At 39.1% G+C, this 21,374-nt stretch overlaps 2 protein-coding genes across 2 annotated transcripts in view; one reads left to right on the forward strand and one right to left on the reverse strand.

The window, feature by feature from the left end:
- The window catches only part of zswim5 (zinc finger, SWIM-type containing 5), a 46,248-nt gene extending 37,222 nt beyond the window's left edge, over positions 1 to 9,026 (forward strand). Inside the window, exons 9-14 of the mRNA XM_079877027.1 lie at positions 136 to 393; positions 1,064 to 1,199; positions 2,752 to 2,909; positions 3,019 to 3,182; positions 4,057 to 4,138; positions 5,372 to 9,026. Coding sequence (XP_079733153.1) covers positions 136 to 393; positions 1,064 to 1,199; positions 2,752 to 2,909; positions 3,019 to 3,182; positions 4,057 to 4,138; positions 5,372 to 6,234 — 1,661 coding nt within the window. The 3' untranslated portion in view covers positions 6,235 to 9,026. The remainder of the gene's footprint in view (positions 1 to 135; positions 394 to 1,063; positions 1,200 to 2,751; positions 2,910 to 3,018; positions 3,183 to 4,056; positions 4,139 to 5,371) is intronic.
- A 3,778-nt stretch (positions 9,027 to 12,804) lies between these two features.
- On the reverse strand, positions 12,805 to 21,023 carry urod (uroporphyrinogen decarboxylase). The gene is made up of 10 exons (XM_079877113.1): positions 20,845 to 21,023; positions 19,804 to 19,916; positions 19,633 to 19,712; positions 19,483 to 19,545; positions 19,202 to 19,399; positions 18,939 to 19,100; positions 18,691 to 18,828; positions 15,536 to 15,636; positions 14,331 to 14,397; positions 12,805 to 13,947 (listed from the first exon to the last, which is right to left on the reverse strand). Exons 1-10 carry the CDS (start codon positions 20,865 to 20,867, stop codon positions 13,783 to 13,785), a joined length of 1,110 nt encoding a protein of 369 aa, XP_079733239.1. The 5' UTR covers positions 20,868 to 21,023; the 3' UTR covers positions 12,805 to 13,782.
- Between the last annotated feature and the right edge of the window lie 351 nt (positions 21,024 to 21,374).

Genomic DNA, 21,374 nt, shown 5'->3' on the forward strand with positions numbered 1-21,374 from the left:
CAATATTTGCTAAAAAACATAAAAAAATGATTAATTATTATTTTTTTTTTTTTTTAATGATTTTGTCAATCAAACAGAACATTTGTAAAAAGCTGTAAATTAACATTTAACAAACACTACTTTGTTACCTAATAGATTCTGGTGAGCCCAAGCCTCCAGTGTACCAGCATGTACCAGTCTGGGGATGTCCTGACGGAGGAGAGTCATACCTGGCGCTGGCGCTAGAGGTGGCGCTGATGGGTATGGGGCAGCAGCGGCTGATGCCCGAGGGGCTGTACGCCCAGGACAAGGTGTGCCGAAATGAGGAGCAGATTGTAGCCAAGCTGCAGGAGATGGAGCTGGATGACGTATTGGTGCAGACACTCCGCAAACAAGCTATCCTCCTTTTAGAAGGTACAAACTCTCTTTGTTCTCAATATTACGTCCACTTTTCAACCTTTCTCTCTTGTCATCACCCCATAGGCACTATCCTCCCTGTGTGGAGCTGTTTCCTCCCCTCACTGTTCTCTTGCTTTTCCCACAACCTTTTTCCCCCATGTGGATCTCTGTCTACTTTTATCTTTTCCTCCTCCCCATCTCTAGTTTGAAGAAAAAAAAAAAAAAAAAATATATATATATATATATATATATAATGTGTGTGTGTGTGTGTGTGAGAGAGAGAGAAAGAGAGGAAGTGCTATGCCTGTAAAAAGATCTGCAGGCTGGCCTCTGCAGTGTCCCCAACTCCCTTCCCCAAAACAGGCCACCCTGCATCTGAGCCTCCCACTGACATGCGGTGTAACCTTAGAGCAGACATCTGCGCTGCTACTAGGGAGGACAGACTCTGTCAAAGCCCATGAGGCCTTGCCGCCTGTTTGCCTTCTCATCGCCCTCCCCAGCCGTCCCAGCGATACGCTCGACTCAGATTTCTCTCTCACTTGCTGTGCATGCCCTCACTGACTCACCAGCCTCCTGTCCATCAAGCCTGACTCAACCCTGCAATCTGATAAGATGGACAGCTAATTTTTTATGTTCTCTCTCTCTCTCTCTCTCTCTCTCTATATATATATATATATATGTACAGGTGGTCCCTTCAGTGGTCTGGGGGAGGTCATCCACAGGGAGAGCGTTCCCATGCACACATTTGCCAAGTACCTGTTCACCGCTCTCCTGCCGCATGACACCGACTTGGCGTATAAACTGGGCCTTCGTGCAATGAGGTGAGAATTCAATTCAATTAAATTTTTTACTTTACTGTTGGAATTTCTTCCAAAAATTGTCTCGCATCCCACAGCGTTTACGGTCTCACATTAATTCACATGAATTCACATCAATACACATCCGCATCAAATAGTAAGACGTAGCGTCACCACTTAAGACACCACTTGATTAAAAAAAACAACAACAGTTTTTCCTTTTTTGACACATCAAGAAGGAAGAAAGAACAGAAACATTAACGATAACGTTACATGAGGTCTTACAAGGAGTCAGCAACTGTGATATAAGTAGAAATTGTGGTACAGTTCTAAATGTCTACTAGTTATTTGTTTTTTATATGTAACAATCCCATTTCCTTCAGTACTTTTCCCCTTTGTCCTTCTGTTACCGAAGGGAGAGGGTCATTTTTTCCATGGTGCATATAATAATAATAATAATAATAATAATAATAATAATAATAATAATAATTTGTTACATTTATATAGCGCTTTTCTGGGTACTCAAAGCGCTTTATATAGAAGGGGGGGAATCTCCTCAACCACCACCAATGTGCAGCATCCACCTGGATGATGCAACGGCAGCCATATTGTGCCAGAACGCCCACTACACACCAGCATTATGGTGGAGAGGAGACAGAGTGATGAAGCCAATCATTACATATGGGGATGATTAGGAGGCCATGATGGACAGGGGCCAATGGGCAAATTTGGCCAGGATGCCGGGGTTACACCCCTTCTCTTTTTTTCCGAAGGACATCCTGGCATTTTTCTTGACCAAATATTTGACTGACAATGTATGAAAACAGATCGGCATCAGGGGGGTTTCTCTTGAGTCAACATTTAGTGACCGCTTTTTTGCAGGCGACCATACAGTCTTTCTCTTGTGGCAAAACAGACTAGAAATATTGACGACTCATGCTTAATTACACAGATTTTTATCCTATCATTTTGTCCAGTTCTAGGACGAGAATGTCCCTCCTCCAAGTAGCAAATGTAGTCAATCATGCTGCAACTTGCCAAAGAATGTTTTTTCTCATGTTTTTACTGTGCATTTTAAATGTGTGCATTGTTTTCACCTTTAATTATGGAGCACAGTTCCTTAAATTAGATTGAATCTCCACATTGTGCGTGACTTACACTCTAGCTCCAGCCATATAAAGTCTTTATGGGACCTTATTACTGTATATCTGCACCAAGGCATCATTATCTGAGTCTAGCTCATCACAATCCTCACTAATACACAATCAATAGCACTGCTCCCTCTGCGCACCTTCTGTGAGTCTGAGCTAGTGTAGTGTTCACTCAGACAGGAGTAGCAGAGCATAGAGCGCTATTTCTAATTACTTGCATTCAGACAGAGCTAGCAGAAACATGAGTACTGGTATGTGTGGAAGTAGCACTTGGTTTACTCAGACATGATTATCAGAATACAGAGTACAAGGCTGTAGAAATCAGTGAATCGCAACAGAAAATTGATGAAAAAAGGTTGTTGAGCTTATATATTGGTCTTGTTATAGGCTATGTGAATAATCCAGTATAAACATGTTTACTGCAGGCTTCCAGTGCTGGAGTCCACAGCTCCCTCAGGTGACGTAGGGCACCCTCACCACGGCATCTCCATAGTGCCCAGCAGATACCCACGCTGGTTCACGTTGGGCCATCTGGAGTCTCAGCAGTGTGAACTTGCCTCCACCATGCTTACTGCCGCTAAGGGTGAGTGCTACACACGATCACTCACGACGAGTCACGTGAGATTCACTTTAAACAAACTTTTATGTGCTGTGCCCATGTTTAGCTAAGAGAAGTCTGTTTTGTGTCTTAGGTGACATGTTGAGATTGCGGACTGTTTTGGAGGCCATTCAGAAGCACATCCACTCCTCTTCCCTCATCTTCAAATTGGCTCAGGATGCATTCAAGATCGCCACTCCGGCAGATAACCCTCCTGACATCACTCTGCTCAATGTAGCGCTGGAGCTTGGCCTCCAGGTAAATCTAAATGGATCCTTATGTAATGTCTTGTTTGATTTAGTTCATTATTGAGTCTGATTACATTCTTGATCTTAGACCAACTATGCCAACATGTAAAGTCATCCTAAAACATTATTTTATTGGACATCCAATGAGCCCACATAGTTGTTTTTTTCCCCATTACCTTAAATTTCTCTCTGCATATAAAACGTTTTTGACCCTTTTCTGATGTTTACACGAGATGTCCAGTGTAAACAGACGAGCATATTATGTACACTGTCATTCAAAAAATTGGTGGTTGGTAATATTATTTTTTAGAAAGAAGTCTCTTATGCTCACCAAAGCTGCATTTATTTGTTAAAAAAAATAGTTAAAAATAATATTGTGAAAAGGTATTAAATATTTAAAAATGTAATTTATTCCTGACATGGCAAAGTTTCAGTGTTATATGATCCTTCAGAAATCATTCTAATATGATGATTTGCTGCTCAAAAAATATTTCCTATTATTATCAATGTTGAAAACAGCTGTGCTGCTATTTTTGTGAAAATGAAAAAAAAAATCAGGATTCTTTGATAAATTAAAAAGGTCAAAAGAACAGCATTTATATGAAATAATAGAAATATTTTGTAACATGCATGTCTTTACTGTCACTTTTGATCAATTTAATGTAACCTTGTTGTAGTGTTCGTACTGATGAAATCGTACTGACCCCAAGCTTTTGAACAGTAGCGCAAAGACTACTGTTTTCTTTTATAGTCTGGTTTTATATGCTGGTTTTATTTCTGGTAGGTGTGTTTTGATGTACATGTAAATGTACTCATTGTGTATTTGTTCCAGTGCACTGTTCTGCATCTTTGTGTGTCTAATGCGATATGATATTTCTCTGCAGGTGATGAGGATGACCCTTTCCACACTCAACTGGAGGCGGAGGGAGATGGTTCGCTGGCTAGTCACATGTGCTACTGAAGTCGGTCTGTATCAAGCAACACTCTGATTTTGATGTTTAAATTAACAAGGATTTCATTCAAGACACTGACATGCACGTTAATAGTTTTGTCTTTTTAAAATGTCATGTAAATGCTTTATTCTGACGGAAATCTTATCCGTCCCATTTTGGCTAAATCGAACTAACAGACCTAGGTTGTTGCAATGTATTTAAACTGCAGTACTATGCAAAATCAGCTAATTGCTTCACTGAAAATGATGATATGTTTATCATGTGGTTTCTAAATGCAGGTAGAACCAAGGCAAACGTTTTATCTGTTCTGGGGCCGTATTCACAAAGAATTTTAAGGCTAAAAGTAGCTCCTAACTGGCGAATTTAGGAGCAACTCCTAAAAATAAATGGCGTGTCACTCGTAACTTTAGGACTCCTAATTTTTTTGACTAAGAGTAATTCACGAAGAATTTTAGCCCTAAAAGTAGCACCTAAGTCTGGGACAGCTTAAAAGAAGTCGAGAGGACTCCTAACTCACTAAGACCTTCACAAACCGCTTTTTGTGGCATTTCACGTTGCGATGTTTTGAAATGCGTATGCGGCGGCTACAGGAGCTTCCAATCGCGAGGGAACAATTCTGCATTGTAGGCATAACTAGGGATGCAATAACGCCACCAACAACAACCAAAACTAGGCTACTCATTGCATGTAAACTAACTGTAACGTTTCATTGTGAATCAAATTAAAATGTTCTTCTCTTTGCAAACGTAGGCAGAGGCATATAGTGACCGATTCATTCAATAATGTTGCAAAGATATTGCATGAATCCATATGTTTCATTAGGCTACTAGGCTATTTGTTTTGCCTTACTCTTTATTCATTTAGGCTATTTATTCAGTTATTTATCATCTTCCATCCTTCGCACTACTTGTGTAGCGCACGCATTCTCAGACCTGTCACCTGTCACTCATCATCGTAGGGGAGGTGTTTGGAATCATTCCCCCGTTACAATCATCAGCCAATCAAGGTGGTCACTTCAGTCAAGCTCGTGCATGAGTAATGACTTCATCCATAGCAACGAAGACTCACTCTTAGTTTAGGAGTTGTCATTTTTCTTTACTAAGAGTAGGTCTGAAAGGCGTTGTGAATAACTTTTAAGAGAAAACTCCTAGCTAAAATCTTTTAGTGCGATTTAGGAGTACTCCTAGTGATAACATAAAATGCTTTGTGAATACGGCCCCTGATTGGTTCTTTTGTCTCATTGCAGGGTTAAGAGCATTGGTCAGCATATTGCAAAGCTGGTACACTCTCTTCACCCCCACCGAGGCAACCAGCATAGTGGCAGCCACAGTGATGTCCCACAACACCATCCTGCGCCTGAGCCTCGACTACCCACAGCGGGAGGAACTCGCCAGCTGCGCTCGCACCCTGGCCCTGCAGTGCGCCATGAAGGATCCCCAAAACTGTGCCCTGTCCGCCCTAACCCTTTGCGAGAAGGACCACATCGCCTTCGAGACGGCTTACCAGATAGTCATTGACGCTGCCTCCACAGGCATGACCTACTCTCAGCTCTTCACCATCGCCCGCTACATGGAGCACCGCGGCTACCCCCTTCGAGCCTTCAAACTGGCGTCTCTCGCCATGACCCATTTGAACCTGGCCTACAACCAAGACACGCATCCGGCCATCAACGACGTGCTGTGGGCTTGCGCTCTCAGCCACTCGCTGGGCAAGAACGAGCTGGCCGCCATCATCCCCCTGGTGGTTAAAAGCGTTCATTGCGCCACGGTGCTCTCGGACATTCTGCGACGCTGCACCATGACGGCCCCCGGCCTGGCCGGCATTCCTGGCAGACGTAACTCGGGCAAGCTTATGAGCACTGACAAAGCCCCTTTGAGACAGCTACTGGACGCCACCATCAGCGCCTACATCAACACCACCCACTCCCGCCTCACGCACATCAGCCCGCGCCACTATGGAGAGTTCATTGAGTTTCTCAGTAAGGCACGCGAGACCTTCCTATTGGCCCAAGATGGCCACATTCAGTTCGCCCAGTTTATAGACAACCTCAAACAAATCTATAAGGGCAAGAAGAAACTCATGATGTTGGTACGGGAACGTTTCGGTTGAACCTCGCCTGACTGCGGGAAACTCTTTCTTCTTTCATTCTTCATTTATTTAAGGCATTATTTTATTCTTCCTTTTTTGGTCATCTTTGGTGAATTTTTCAATTTTATCCATTTGTTTTGATCTGTTTCGTCTTGTTTTTTTTTGTTTTTTTTATTGTGAACATTTCCTGTTCACCAAGTTATTCTACCAGGTCGAACCTGTGGAGGGGAGAAGAACAACTGTAATTATGACCATTTATGTTTTTGTTTTGGCACATTCTTGATTTTGTTTAATCAAGATATTGTGATAAAAATGTAAAAGTGGCACATAAAGAGAAACCAAATGATTATGTGGTAAATTGAGCGTGGGGAGGCGTTTGGTTGGTTTTGGAAAGGGGCTTGAACACTTCAATCAAAACGGTCATTCCTGAAACACTCGCATACAGTGTTATCAGCATACCTCGATCGTATTTTACGGATCAGCTTTAACTCTCTCTGGAAAAGGCCTGATTTTAAGAGTGAGACAGGCACATCACATCACCTCAAACTTAAACTGCAACTCTGTCGAACCTCCCAACCACAACTCAAGCGAGCCACAAGACATGAGCCCTCCCCTCTCTCCTGTGTTTGTTACTATCGGCTCATCTTAATCTCTGTTCGAAAATTCAGTGCAGGAAAGACAACGACCTAAAAGAATACCTGTGTGCTCAATCCTTCCATGCTGTTTCCTGGTCTTACTGAATTTGAACAAAACCGAGATATTTACCCATCAATATCAGCCATATATGTTTCTCTGTTACCTCAGTGGAAAAACAAAAACAGAAGCAGAAACAAAAAGACTTGTGTGAGATTGAGTAGCAGTAATAATATATATGTACTAGCACTTCATTAAATTCCATCCCCTACACGACGCATTCGGATACGCAATTACTTGCTGTGTAAAAATTAGGTGAATTGTATAGATGCATTTGACAAAAATGGTTGTATTGGCAGAATAAGAAATTAGCTGGCTTTAAACTGTAATATCTTCCACATTCCATGACCTCCGCCCTCCACAAGTGCCCCAGTGGATCCGAACACTTAGAATGCACTCTGCGGCTTCCATCTGAAGGAAAACGAGAAGAGAGGAAACAAGAAAAGATATGCTCAACTCCGTTCTCAGGGAATCACTTAAAGAAACAAAACAGAAAAAAATAGTAGCATAAGCATTTAAGATATTGTAAATATGAAAGTGTCAATTCAAAAAATTGTAAAGTTATAATTATTTATGATGACTGTATGTTTTTCTTTTCGGATACTTGAATTTGTTGGGCTGGGAATGTGATGACCGTAAGAGGAAAGACTTCAGAAACATTTCTCAGGTGCTCCTGTGTTCATTTCTGATTTACTGTTTTATTTGTATCCTATTTTGTTTTTGTAATACCTTTTTGCAAGAAGAAGCATGTAAAGAATAAGAAGAAAGGAGAGGACAAACGTTTATGAACAGACTATGCAGAACCACTTCATGATTTGCCCTCTTCCCCCCTGATCCTCCTCCGACTTTTCTCCTTGTTTGGCTCGGGGGTGGGGGCGCTCTCCCGAAATTCAACCATTTGTATCTGTAAGTAAAGTAATCTGCACGAGCTTCAAGTTTGGATGGATTTTGCCTTTGATCTACATACAACTCTTTACTTTGAAGCCTTATAGTCTTCTGAAAGCACTGCACGTGTTTCAGGACATTGTGTTGCTAATGTCAGTGGAGTACAGCATAGAGAAAATGGACCTAAACCTTCAACTGGCCCAAACAAGGAAGAAGGGCATCTGGCATTCTATTCTCCTTCGCTTCGACATGGTCAACGTACTTTAGGGTCGTGATTATCTTGTATTGGGGCTTTTTGAGGGCAACAAGGCCTGTTTTGAGGTTGCGTCTTACTATTGCCTAATTGAGACCTTGATAGATGCTCCATTAATGGCTAAATCTTGAGGAGATTTCTAAATGTTGTTGGTTAAGGTTGGTCACTTTCATTTAAGTAGTTTGCTGGTTTCAATTTTTGTTTTTTTTCGTTCATAGAGTTTGTTTAAAACTTCATACTAGTTGCCTCAGCTGTGGCATACTCAAACCACAAGGTGTTAGTCACATTATGCAGCCTTTGCTCCTCAACCTGCTCTGTCAGGGAGCTCAGTGGATGGACCTGAGAGGAAGCTCACAGATTAGGATTTTTTTTTTTTTTCCCAACACATTTGCAGAATGATAATAGTGCTGCCTGTTTGATTAAAAAAAGAAAAACTACATAAAAAAAAGAAAAGAAAAGAAAAAGGTTAAAAAAACGAGCATTTTCTGTAGCTAACTAGTTGGTCCAATGGCATCTCAAAAAGAGAATAACCTCCTCTGGCTTTTGATTTCTCTCTTCCATACTCTTAAGTGTCCTGTATGTGTTAACTGTACCAGTGTTTTGATCTGTCCCTAGAGTTTAGAAGGAAAAAAATAATCGCTGGTAGAGATTGTTCACTAGTTCATCTACTGTTTGATTTTGTTTCGTTTTAATTTAAGGGAAAGTGTTTGTCGCCTCTTTGTGCTACTGAATTATAAAAAGGTATCCAGTATTTGTTGCCACAAAAGTATAGTTCATCAACACTTTTTGTTTGTGCAACCTCTTGAGCTAATGTCTATAAACAAAAATTTATTACTATTTATGTAATGCTACTACCATTTTATATGATTTGTGTTGAATTTCAGTGCTTTTCTATGAATAAAGTGTGAAACACGTCTTTGCCTATTTCAATGTGACATGATATACAGCTACTGTAATCTTGGCTCCTTATGAAGTGAAAATTTTATTTCTATATTTATTTTTTTTCATCTTGAAACGGGTATTTAGGATATATCAGAAATAAAAAAAAGTCCGTAGCCTTTAGTTTGTCACGGTCCAGAAATACCACAATGATCTATTATTATGAAACTATTGCAATAGTAGCATTTACTGTGCAAATAAATTGTGATGGACCTTTTTCATAGACTGTGGTGATGCTTTTCCAGTAATCAACATTGCAAATCATTGCATATTTTCATTAAAAAAAAAAAAAAAATTTTTTTTTATAATTCTATTACATTGGTAGTAAATCTGTGTGAGATCACTCTTATTTTTCCCTCTTTTGGGAAGTTGGGGAAACGGTACCATGGATTCTTAATTTTGATATTGGAGCAAATAGGAATACAAAAATTATGTTTGCTGTTGTCTCCCGTTCACTACTATAGAATTTTACCCAATTATGACGGCTTCCCCTTCTAATAAACCCGGAAATGTGAAAAGGGTCCATTTGTTATCTAAAGATGACCAAAGCCACTGCATTCGTGCTCAACTGATGGTTTGAAAAGAAAGTAAAAGTGACAGTAAAGGCATTTAACTTCTTATAACAAAATTCAAATCAATGCTGTTCTTTTGAACTTCAATGAATCTTGAAAGTTTCCACAAAGGAGATTACGCAGCAGAGCGGTTTTCAACATTGATAATAAGAAATGTTTCTTGAGCAGCAAATCAGCATATTAAAATGATTTCTGAAGTGTGATGCTGAAAATTCAGCTTTGCCATCACGGGAATAAATTACATTTTAAATTGTATTAAAATAGAAAACATTTTAAATATTTCAGTTTTATTGATCAATTAAATGCAGCCTTGAGACTTTATCATTTCTTAATCTTACTGACCTCAAATCATTGTGCGGTAGTGTATGTGAAGGGGACAATTTTTTTTATCCACAAGAGAAAGACTAAATGCTTACAAAAGCTTTTGTTTATTCTGTCAACTTTTTAGGTTAGGTGTGTATGTTAATGTTATGTCAATGAAAAATCACTGCAGTTGTAAAAAAAAAATTCTTGATGCCTCGACACATGATGTCCAGACTATATCTCCAGCTCTCTATATCTCCAGTCTCCTCTTTAGAAACTCTGTGACTAAAACCACAATAAACTGCAGGAAAACCTTGTGTCAGAGTGATTGACTGTGTTAGAGATGCAGTCGACAGGAACAATGCTCTTTGGGCCTGCTTATACAAACTGTACCATCCATCAGGGTCCCCCACAGCTGCTGCTCTTCATTGTGTCTTGGACCCGATGCAGCGCTCTGCTCCTGTGAGGACCACTGAGTAAGTGTTTGTCAAGCATGGCTGTGCTACTGGCTGAAATATGGATGGGTTTGGCTCTGTTAGACACGCTGCAAAGAGAAGGCATTTCCTTAGCTCAGTGATTTAACAGAAGTGACACGCCAGGAAAAAGAGAGACGAGTAATTGGCTTTCCCACCTTGTTCTGAGCTTCCAGCGCAGGCTGAGGCTGTCATATTTGGAGCGAGGAGTAGGTGTTGGGATTGGTGGGGGAAAACAAGCATTGTTTGTCCGTGTAACAATGTTACAGAGGCTTTTCTTTAATTAGAACCCAACCCATCATCAGAAAGAGGACGTCTAAACGCAGTCATGGAGCACACAAGCCTGTCAGGCAACTCTGAGAACTGTTGTGCTTCTGGGCAGGTTTGTGCAGTGAGAGGAAGCTTTGTCCTTTGCACCCTGCATGGCAGGTTCTGCTGTCAGCGTAATCACATATTGTGTTCTTCAGGGAGCTGATTTGCAGAGCTTTGTTCTGCTGCTCTGATTTTCCCAGAATCCCTCTGTAATTGGGGTGTCGGAAGACTGGGTGAGGAGGGGTGGGGCAGCTTGGGACTTTTTTTTTTTAGGTGGGAGGTGGTGTGGGTTAAGCGGGAATGGAGAGCTGGAGTGGATTATGGAAGAACATTTTGAGATGAACAGAATTAAAGATCAAAATGCAATAGCGCGTTCCTCGAATTTGTTTAGCTGAACGCTAATGTATAGTCCGACTTTTCACTGATTGAATCACTCCACTTCTTTGTTTGCACATTACATACAGACTGTCAGTCTGTGTGATAGTGGTTTTCAGTAACAATTTTATACATCGGTCGGTGGCAACAAATCTTTTTTAGCGAGTCATTGAATCATTCACTCAAGCAATTTGCTCAAATCACTGATTCACGGGGGAACAAAGCGTCATTACGATGCATGGCTCAGAGAAGTGCAAAAGTTTGTGCTTTTGCTTCTTACTTTAACTTAAGATGCAAGTTACTTAAATTCTTTATTAACGTGCATTTATATATTTAGAAATTAACATTAACCAAAAGCAAAGGATTGTTTGTTGTTATTCTATGTCAGCTATTGCAGCTATTAACTGTTTACAGACCCAACCTTATTGTGGATACTGTGTCCTTACTGGACACAATGTGTTCTAGCTACAAAACGTGACAAAACAATCACAGAGCACAACCAATCAGAAAAGCGTGTGGGCGGGCTCATGCTTGCGTACGAGTAGTATGATCCTGCAATACCGGAGTGGAGGTAAGATGTCCAATCAAAAGTCTTTAATACTTCCATCTGCGGTATTAAATTCTATATCTTCAGTATTAAATTCAGTATCTAATTCTATAGTCATATTTGACAGCAGTGCCAGGCCAGCAGTCTCAAGTGAGACCAGAGCTGACAATCGCCTAACCCGCCCCCACCTCCAACCCCACCAAATGCCAAACTCCACCGCAACACTAAATCTAACCCAAAGAAAAAACTTAATATTAATGAGCATACATGCTGAATGGTGAGAATAACCAATCGATTTTACAAGATGTGACTCCACCGAACTGACACCAACTTGAAGACCTCTATCTCTCTTCCCCAAAATTTCAAATCAATCTTGAACCAAGCCCCCCAAAACCCTCCCATCTGATAAAGCAGTGATAGAGCAAGGACCTGACAAATGATGTACAGCCTGCTGTCTTCAGGAACATATTGGATTTTCAGGCCTGCTGATTTGCTGAGAAATTGAGCCCAAACCCCCACTTTCATCCCCCTTGTGGCACCTTAAAGGAGCCCTTGAGGAATTCAGCTTTTTTTTTTTAATAGATTCATTGTTGCAATTAAAAATAATGCCAGGAGCCCCTTGAGGTATCACAGAATAAGTGTGTGCACGTGTGTATGTTCTTGTGCCTCACTAGGAAACGGGCCCAGCCCCCCCAATCACAGCTGTGCTCCATGGACACACTAGTGGCGAGCCGGCAGGGGCTTAAAAATCCAACAACACTAATCAGCAAATTGATTACAGGACGTTTCTTCTTTCAGCAGGGCTTACAGCACCTAACACACAATCAAGGCCAGACTTATCCTGCATTGACAACAACACACACCAGCGGTGCAGCTGCCACCATTTCTAACTAAATGACCGTAAGCGAGTGAGGGACAACATCCATCATGTTGTTTCAATTTACAGTCTGTGGTCACTTTTAAAACAGACAGTAAACAACTTTGACCGAAAATGAATTAGATATCATTTTTGCTATGCTAACAAATAACGGATTTGAAATCCTGTATCAAAATTATGCATTTTCATACACACAAATGGGGTTCAGAAAGCACTAACATGATTGAAAACATGCTTAATTCCAATAAATCCTTGTTTTGAAGTTCAGGGTTCTTCAAAAACATCTTGCGTACGACGCGTCATGTGATGTGTTGCTGGGGAATCCCACTCCCACCTTCCCAAAAACAAAAACAACTGGATTTAAGGATTTGTGCTTATTCGTCATTTGGTATTACATCCTCTGGGATTAACATTTCTATTACTAAATGTGAAAGGCAGTAAGAGAGACAGTAATCATAGATCAAGGGGGTAAACCCCTCACCGAAACACTCCTGCAAAACAAAGGGAATAGAAAATCATATGATTTAGGTATGTGACATTCAGCTCAGAGAAATTCCCCTGAGGGATGTTTGTCTTAAAAGGAGGAATACTCTTTATTTCACTTCTTATAAAACATCCATTGAAATGTACACACATTCTTAGTGGTTCATTAGTGTCAGTCACTATTCCAGTGAAGACAGTCTCAGTCCAGATGTTACTATGGCACTGCATTAAAAACAAACCTATACAGCACTTCAGACATAATCAGATTCCATCCTCCTTCACTTATTCCACATTCTCCAGAGTACAGTGCATCGACTCTGATGAAAGCACATTAATCTAGCTAAAAAATTATATTAAAGATTGGATGGATTGGTGTGGAGCTATTATAAAATGTAGGTAAAATAGAAAGACGGCCTACATAATAATTGAAATGATCAAGCCCAGCCTTTTATGCAAATCTCTGTCAAGAAATATCTGGGTCACACTTCCCCACAAAATCATTAGAAAAAAAATATATATTAAGATTTTGCATAAAGAAAACGAAGCCTACATTTCAGTAAAATTAAGATATTTTGCATTGTGACATTATTTTCATGACAACTAGGCATATTTTATCCCCAATTCTCATAACTGTAATGCTTGAAATTGTCTTGAAGATTCGTTTTACGGCAAACAAATGCACACTATGGTATTGCTGTATTATTTTTCTCTTTTGATTTTAGAGTAAAATACAAATGGATTTTTTGACAGGTTTTGTGAGATTCATCCTAGAACACATCTGATGCTACAGTGAGCGCTTAACCCCAACAGTTGTTGTTTCTCATCGGCTTCAGGTGTTCTGATAGGAGAGTAACGTCTTATTTGCGGTTGAGGAGTTGGCGAGAGTGGGTGTGTACGGCCTCCACGAACGCGCCCACATTTTCTGGATCCATATCAGGGTACAGGCCATGACCCAGATTAGCGATGTAGCCCTTGGTGCCAAAGCCCTCCAACATCCTCTTTACAATCTCTGATATGCGCTCCTGATCACACATAAAGAGAAGTGTTTAGGTTGGATATCATACATAAGAATTTATCCTCTGTCAAAATCTTTGAGCTAATGTTTTTCAAATAGGCTGGGGAGTCACACCCCTATAACTTCTGAAATGATGGTGGGAATTATTTTTTTTTTATAATTGGGAGGCGTCAAGACAATGCTATGAAAGCCATGCTTGTAATGAATGAGCAATGAAAGCCAGAGATGGCTCTGTGTGGAAAACAGCTGTTCTTAAGGCTCATATTTCCAGCAGGGCCTCAATTTGTAAAAACAAAATGGCCTCTCTAACCAGAACTGAAGCATTGCTTTTCAAACACAAAGCACTATATAGCCTAGACTTTCGTGTTTTTTCGACATTCATGTCCTCACCTTTGTGGAATATAGAGCGCAGGGATCCATGTTGCCTTGCAAACTAACTTTTCCTCCAGTCCTGACACTGAGAAACACAAACAAGATTATATACACTACCATTCAAATGTTTGGGATTGAAAATACTTTTTGGGGTTTTGAAAAAAATGTATTACTATGATGTATTTTTAGTAGCCATTACTTCAGTCTTCAGGGTCACATGATCCTTCAGAAATCATTCTAATATGCTGGTTGGTGCTCAAGAAATATTTCATATTATTAACAGTTGAAAACAGTTGTGCTGCTTAATACTTTTGTGGAAAAGGAATTATTTGATTTGTTTAAGATAGTATCTATATAATTCCATTTGTAGGCGACTCTACTATTATTTTAAAATGTATTGAAACAGCAATAACAGAGAATAAGTTGCTTGTCCTGCATAAGTATTCAGACTCTACCAAAGCCTTTAATTTTACTAGATTAGAAATCCCAAACTGACATCTGGTTGGCTGTGATTCTGTTTATACAAGTGTAGAAACTGAAGTGTTCAGTTTATACAGATAAAAAAAACGAATGCAAATGTAATGAGGACACAGCTGTCTTACAACTGACCTCTACATATGAAGCATAAAACAACTAATATAAAAAACAAGACAAGAAAATTTCAACATAAAAGTGTAAAGAGCTCTTTATCCAAAAGAAAAAAAAAACATCCATGTGTTTGGATGCACTTTTTTGGAGTTTGGCCAAAACCATTACAGATTAATTTGCAATGTGGAAAAATATTTCATGGCGAGATGTTTTATGAAGACCAAAAGCTTTTAGCCAAAACTCAAAGTGAAATGTTAATAACACTGCCCACAGCTCCATTGTGAAGGTGGTAGTGGCATCATGTTGTAAGACTGGAGGGTATCTTGTTCTTATTTATTCTTATAAAAACAATGGATGGATGGTGCGAATACATAAAGGGAAAGACAATCTTTTTTTAAAGTTCTAGAGAACAAAAAAAGAAAAAGGATTGTCACCAAATAAATTGCCATCAATCTGAAGCAAATCTGTCTGAGAAGAGGCCAAAAAAAATTAAATAAAAAAGTTTCAGTGCTTTGAAATAAAACCATCAAGGAACAAAATTACAGTATAGGATCTTGAAAACTGCTCGAGAACTGCTTAAGAGTCTGAACACTTCTGAATCAGAAATCAGAAAACATCACATCTCTGTGACTGACCGTGCTGAACATGGATCTATGGTCCAGTCGAGACCCACGACTTCATAACCAGACTCAGAGAGGTCCTCAAGTCCATAATGACCATCTTTAGCAAAAACAATCTGCAAATGAAACAGAAAAGACAGAAGTTACAGAGGGCGCAATGGATCATGAAAGAAGACTCTCTTTGGGACTCTTTGTGACCTGTAACAAAACCTGACCTGATACTGACTACTAGTGGCAAATGATGTTATTACAAGTGTGGATTAGTCTGCATACTCGTGCTCAAAAAGAAAATTTTAGCACTATATAATAACATTACATAACACTTAACACATCATTTTAATATTCATTCAAACACGAATATATACTCTAAAATATATAAACATTATGTGATTTTATACATTTTAAATTGTAAATATATTTCACAATTTTTAAAAGGTGCACTGTGTAATATTTAGCGGCATCTAGTGGTGAGGTTGCGAATTGCAACCAAGAGAAGTTACGGTGGCCGACAGGAAAATATGTTGTTGCCCAAACCTTTAAGGGGCCCTAAGTAGAATTTTATTTGGGGGCCCATAGTGCCACCAATATGACTGACTATTGTCTGTGCTTGATTATTCACAGACTACAAAACACACCCATTATCAATTTTATTAGTTGTAGCTGTGTTGCTCACATCAATATTTCTGCCTGGAATGTTTTTACCCTTCTACGGTTTCAAATTTTAGCAAAACAAGAGTGGCCAGGTCTAAATTTGCACTTTAATATTCAAAGTCTTACAGTACTAAGTGGTATACTCAATGCGGTGTACTAAATAAACCAGCAAACAATGCATTTACTGTAAACTAGTTAACCACTTTAATTGCTTTTGGTAAAAAAACAAAAGATAAAAAAAAACAACAACTTTATATAAACAGTATCTTCTTATATTAAAACAAATAATAATTACAAAATGGACAATATTAAATTAAATACTTAAATAAGACATAAAATGAACAGATCATATGGACTTGTAACAAGACAACAATAATAAATGTATTACCATTATGAAAATTCTGTCATTATTTACTCACTCTCCATGTATCAATTTCTTTCTTCTGCTGAACACAAAAGAAGATATTTTGACGAATGTGTGTAACCAAACAGTTGATGGACCCCATTGATTTCCATAGTATATTTTTTTTCCTATATGGAAGTCAATGGGGACCAGCAACTGTTTGGTTACCCAGATTCTTCAAAATATCCTATTTTGTGCTCAGCAGAAGAAAGAAATTGATACATGGAGAGTGAGTAAATAATGACAGAATTTTCATTTTTGGGTGAACTATCCCTTTAACTATCCATGTATACTATAGGCTGCTGTCGCGCTTCTAACAAAGTGACAGACGCAACTGATCACTTTCACTTTAGACATAACCAACTATATGTAAACCCTGTGTGTATTTGACAGTATTTGCACAATCAAACACAAATTAGATTGCGTGTCCCGTAAGTAACTCTATCGCTGCGTTAACATGTGATGTGAATGTACGTTGAGTTACAGGTCACGGTCAGGGTCTATGGTCGGACCATAGTTTGGGGGCCCCCTAGTGGTGGCGGAGTTCGTGTATAGGGAGGGCCGGCTCTGCGTCTGAGACAGCAGAGAGTAGCAAAGCAATGAGGTTTCTTTACAAAGATAAATGAAGAAATTAGGTTTACTTAATTATTCAGTAAATCGATATGTTATTGCGAATATTATTGTTACTTGTTCATCATTGTGTCAGTGTTTTATTCGCTGACTTTAGCTAGCTTCTTTGCACAAAGAACAACATAGCGACGAAACGCATTTGTCCGTTTAGGGCTACTGTAGAAACATGTCAGTGCATTTCAATGTAAGGGGACCCGCAGTGTATGGCGATAGAAATGGCTCATTCTTTAGGGGCTGTTTACACGACACCGCTTTCAACTAAAAACGTAAAACTTTTTATGCGTTTTGGCTGTTTCGTTTACATGACAACGCGGTTTTGGGTGCCTGAAAACGCAAGCTTTTAAAAACGGGATTCAAAGTTTTTGAAAACGGCCTCCGTGTAAACAACAAAAACGCAATCTCTGAAGATGATGACATCATGCACATGCGTATACCGTGTTCAGTCTATAGTGTTTCATCGCCATCTAATGGCCTGGCCACAGAATACAGGGTTTTTAGTCATTTTCGCGAATCTGTGTGAATGGGGATCGTTTTGACAATGGTGTCGTCTGTAAGCGGAAAACTCTCTCGGTTTTAAGCACATCGTTGTCGTGTAAACGTACCCTTAGGTAATAAAAACATAACGGTTAATTAAGTAAGGCCTTTATACACTACTGAAAACATAGTTATGTATATGATATTGTATTTCTGTCAACAGATCCTCCTAAATGTTACACAATGCACCTTTAAGCGTCATGCACGAGATGCTGCAAAAGACGCGAGCGCAACGGTAAAATAAGTCTGTCTAGAGCGTGTTTACATTTAAAAACAATGAGAAAATGGCCCAGTGGAATGGAAAAACACATTTGACTGTGCTACTATGGTCCAGTCGAGACCCACAAGTATTTACTTTCTTTTTCAATCTTTGCTGTGCGCTCGCGTCTTTTGCAGCATCTCATGCATGATGATGAGGCATTCTAAAAACGCGGGGCTCGAGTTAAAAGAAGTTCAACTTTTAAAAAAAATTGTATCTCTAGACCTTTTTTGTTCCACTGAACTGCGTCTTACATTTTTAATAGGAAAAACACATTCTGTGTGAACCTACCCTAAGAAACTTCTTTCAAAAACAAAAATTTGATGGTATGTAACAATTCAAATGAACATTAACCACTGTTATTTTATAATAATATAATATAATATAATATTCTCTTATAATTGAAATAATAATACCTTCTTCTTTCACTATTCATTTCGCTCGAAAAAATGGCATTGCAGCACTTCTCATGGTACTAACTTCTTGGGATGTTGTTGTTTTCCTTTTTTGAAAGACATCAGCTACTTATTAATTAAAAGTTATTATAATGCATTACAAAAATATTTGCAAGAGTGGAGAAAGACGGTAATAAAAAATTTACGTTAATAAAGCTTCAAATAAAAGTTAATTTAAAAAAAATCTTAGTAAAAAACTAAATACAGTGCTCAAGCTCAAAAGATAAACTCTACTCACCATAGGCACATTGTCTAAACCAGAATCTTTGATCTTGTCCTTAACACGGCGAGCAATGTCTCTCAGATATGGCAGAGAAAACTCTTTAAACTCCACTGGGCCCAAACAACCAGTATGAGACTCGAAAACCTGCAGAGCCTAAAGGAAAGACATTTAGTGACAACTGTTTAAAATACATTCTGTCTGTAAAAACAAAATAGTGCTACAGAATTTTAAATGGCTTCATATCATCTCACTCTTTCTCTCACCTGAGCTCCAGCTTTCACCTGCCCAAGAAGATACTCCACGATGACATCTGTTAGCTGGCTCAGTAGTTTGTGGCTGGCCTCTGGGTACCTGTAGAGCCAGCGTTTAGCCTTCGAGTGTGTCACAGAGCCTCCTCCTTCAATCATGTAGGACATTAGAGTCCACTGGCATTCATAGAAGACAGAACAGATGACGATTGAGGCCATTGTGTTCTTTTTAAAGGAGTATCTCTAGTTATGTGAGGATCGTTGCTTGTTTTTCTCACCGGAGCTCCAGTGAAGCCAATGAGAGGAACTTTTCCCTCTATTTTGTGTCGCGTCAGTGTGATGGCTTTAAAAACGTAGTCGAGTTCAGACGACACGTCCACTTTAGTCTTCAGTCTCTGCAGATCTTCAGGCTCCTTCAGTGGTTCTGGGAATATGGGGCCTTTTCCTGGACTCATCTGAACCTCCATTCCCATGGCCTGCTCATACACATTTCAAATATGAAAAGACATGCACACAATGTTAATTAGGTAAGTTAGAGGTCAAATTATGTGTCAATGACCTGAGGGACCACCAAGATGTCAGAGAAGATGATAGCAGCATCAAATGGGAATCGTCGGAGTGGCTGAAAACAGATAATTGAGAGTGTTAAAACTCAATATGCTACAAATATAAGAAGGAAGCAGGTAAGAAGGTGCTCAGTGGTGTTAACCTGTAGTGTAAGCTCACAGCAATCTTCAGGGGAACGGCATGTCTCAAAGAAATCTTTCCCTGCCCTAAATTCCCTGAACTCTGTAAAACAGATAATAAAGGATGAAAAGAATAACTTCATGAGAAATGACAGCATGTAGCAGTGGAGGTGCTCATCAGCACCGATACATACCTGGCAGATAGCGGCCAGCCTGTCTCATACACCACACTGGAATGTGCTCAATCTCCTCTCCTCGCGCAGCTCTTAGGAATGTGTCATTCTTCAGCTCTGGAAAGCTTTTGGGGCTGGGATGGAAAGCAGCAAAAACAAAATATGTCAATATTTAATTCACAACATTACTTTTCTTCAAATCTTCAAATCTGAATTCATGTATCGTTTGAGTCCCCTCCCTCAGGTCCTGATGATCAGGTTTCACAGATGTTTTAAGCAGCAAGTGAACAGAGTAGATAAGGGCTTCTGAGATCAGGGGCCTAACGGTTTCCTAATTCTTCACAGATTGATAAGCATTTGCGCTGCACAAAACACACCCTGTCATCCACATTACACAGTCATGCAGATATACACTACCGTTACAATTTTTGAAGAAATTAATACTTTAATTCAGCAAGGGCACATTAAATTGGTCAAAAGGGACATTAAATAGCATACCTTTACATAGTTGCTGCTTCATGTTTTTGTATCTTTGATCAATAGAAAGTAACAATGTGATGATAATAATAACTTCATAAACTAATAACATAAAGAAGACAGTAGAGTGTGAATGAACAAAATAATTCATTAAATATTAATGATTTGATAATAATACCCTCTATAACTATTAATTATTGCATATTCAATACTGACATAAAATGCTGTTTGAGCATTATTCACTTTATTATCCCTCTATTGTGATTTAAAGAACGACATTTCGGAGTGCCATTATTATTGGTTATTTTTACTTTAATGGTTGACACTTTGAACTGTACACATTTTCCACATATCAAGAAAATATGTTTTCAAAACGTAACTGCTTAACATGCAGCTTCTCTGACAGTAGCTAACTTACTTCTTGAAGCCCTGTAAAAACGTCTTCTGCTTTTGTAACAGGACGGATGTAAATAATTCTTAACTTAAATGTTATTTTTATCATGTCAGTGAGCTCTGGCCCTATAACAATACATATAGAGTAATCATCCAACTACTCCAATCAGCATTCATTCATCATTAACTTACAGAATCAGACTGTCCTTGTCCATTATTACCGGCTTCAACGAAGAGCTTCAATGGAATTCAGCATGCGTGACAAGCAGTTTTACCGTTAAGACAGTGTTGTAACAAAATGAATCACGTCCAGATAACGTCACGCCTCCAAACTGAAGGGCGCGGCCATCTTGAAATCGTCACCTGACCATAAGTAGGCAGGACTTAAGAGGGGATGTGACTTAAAGTAATAGTTTACACAAAAATCATGATTTACTCACCCCTATGCGGTTCCAAACCTATATGAGTTTCTTTGTTCTGTTGAACTAAAATTTGGAAGAATGTTGGTAACCACACAATTGACAGTAGCCACTGACTTCCATAGTAATTATTTTTCCTATATGGACGTCAATGGCTACCATCAACTGTTTGGTTACCAACAATCTTCAAAATATCTTATTTTGTGTTCAACAGAAACTCTTACAGCTTTGGGACAACATAAGGGTGAGTAAATCATGATAGAATTTGTATTTTTGGGTGAACTTTCCCTTTAAAGAGGATGA

This window comes from Squalius cephalus (assembly GCF_949319135.1).
Source record: "Squalius cephalus genome assembly, chromosome: 7".
In the NCBI taxonomy this organism is placed as follows: Eukaryota; Metazoa; Chordata; class Actinopteri; order Cypriniformes; family Leuciscidae; genus Squalius; species Squalius cephalus.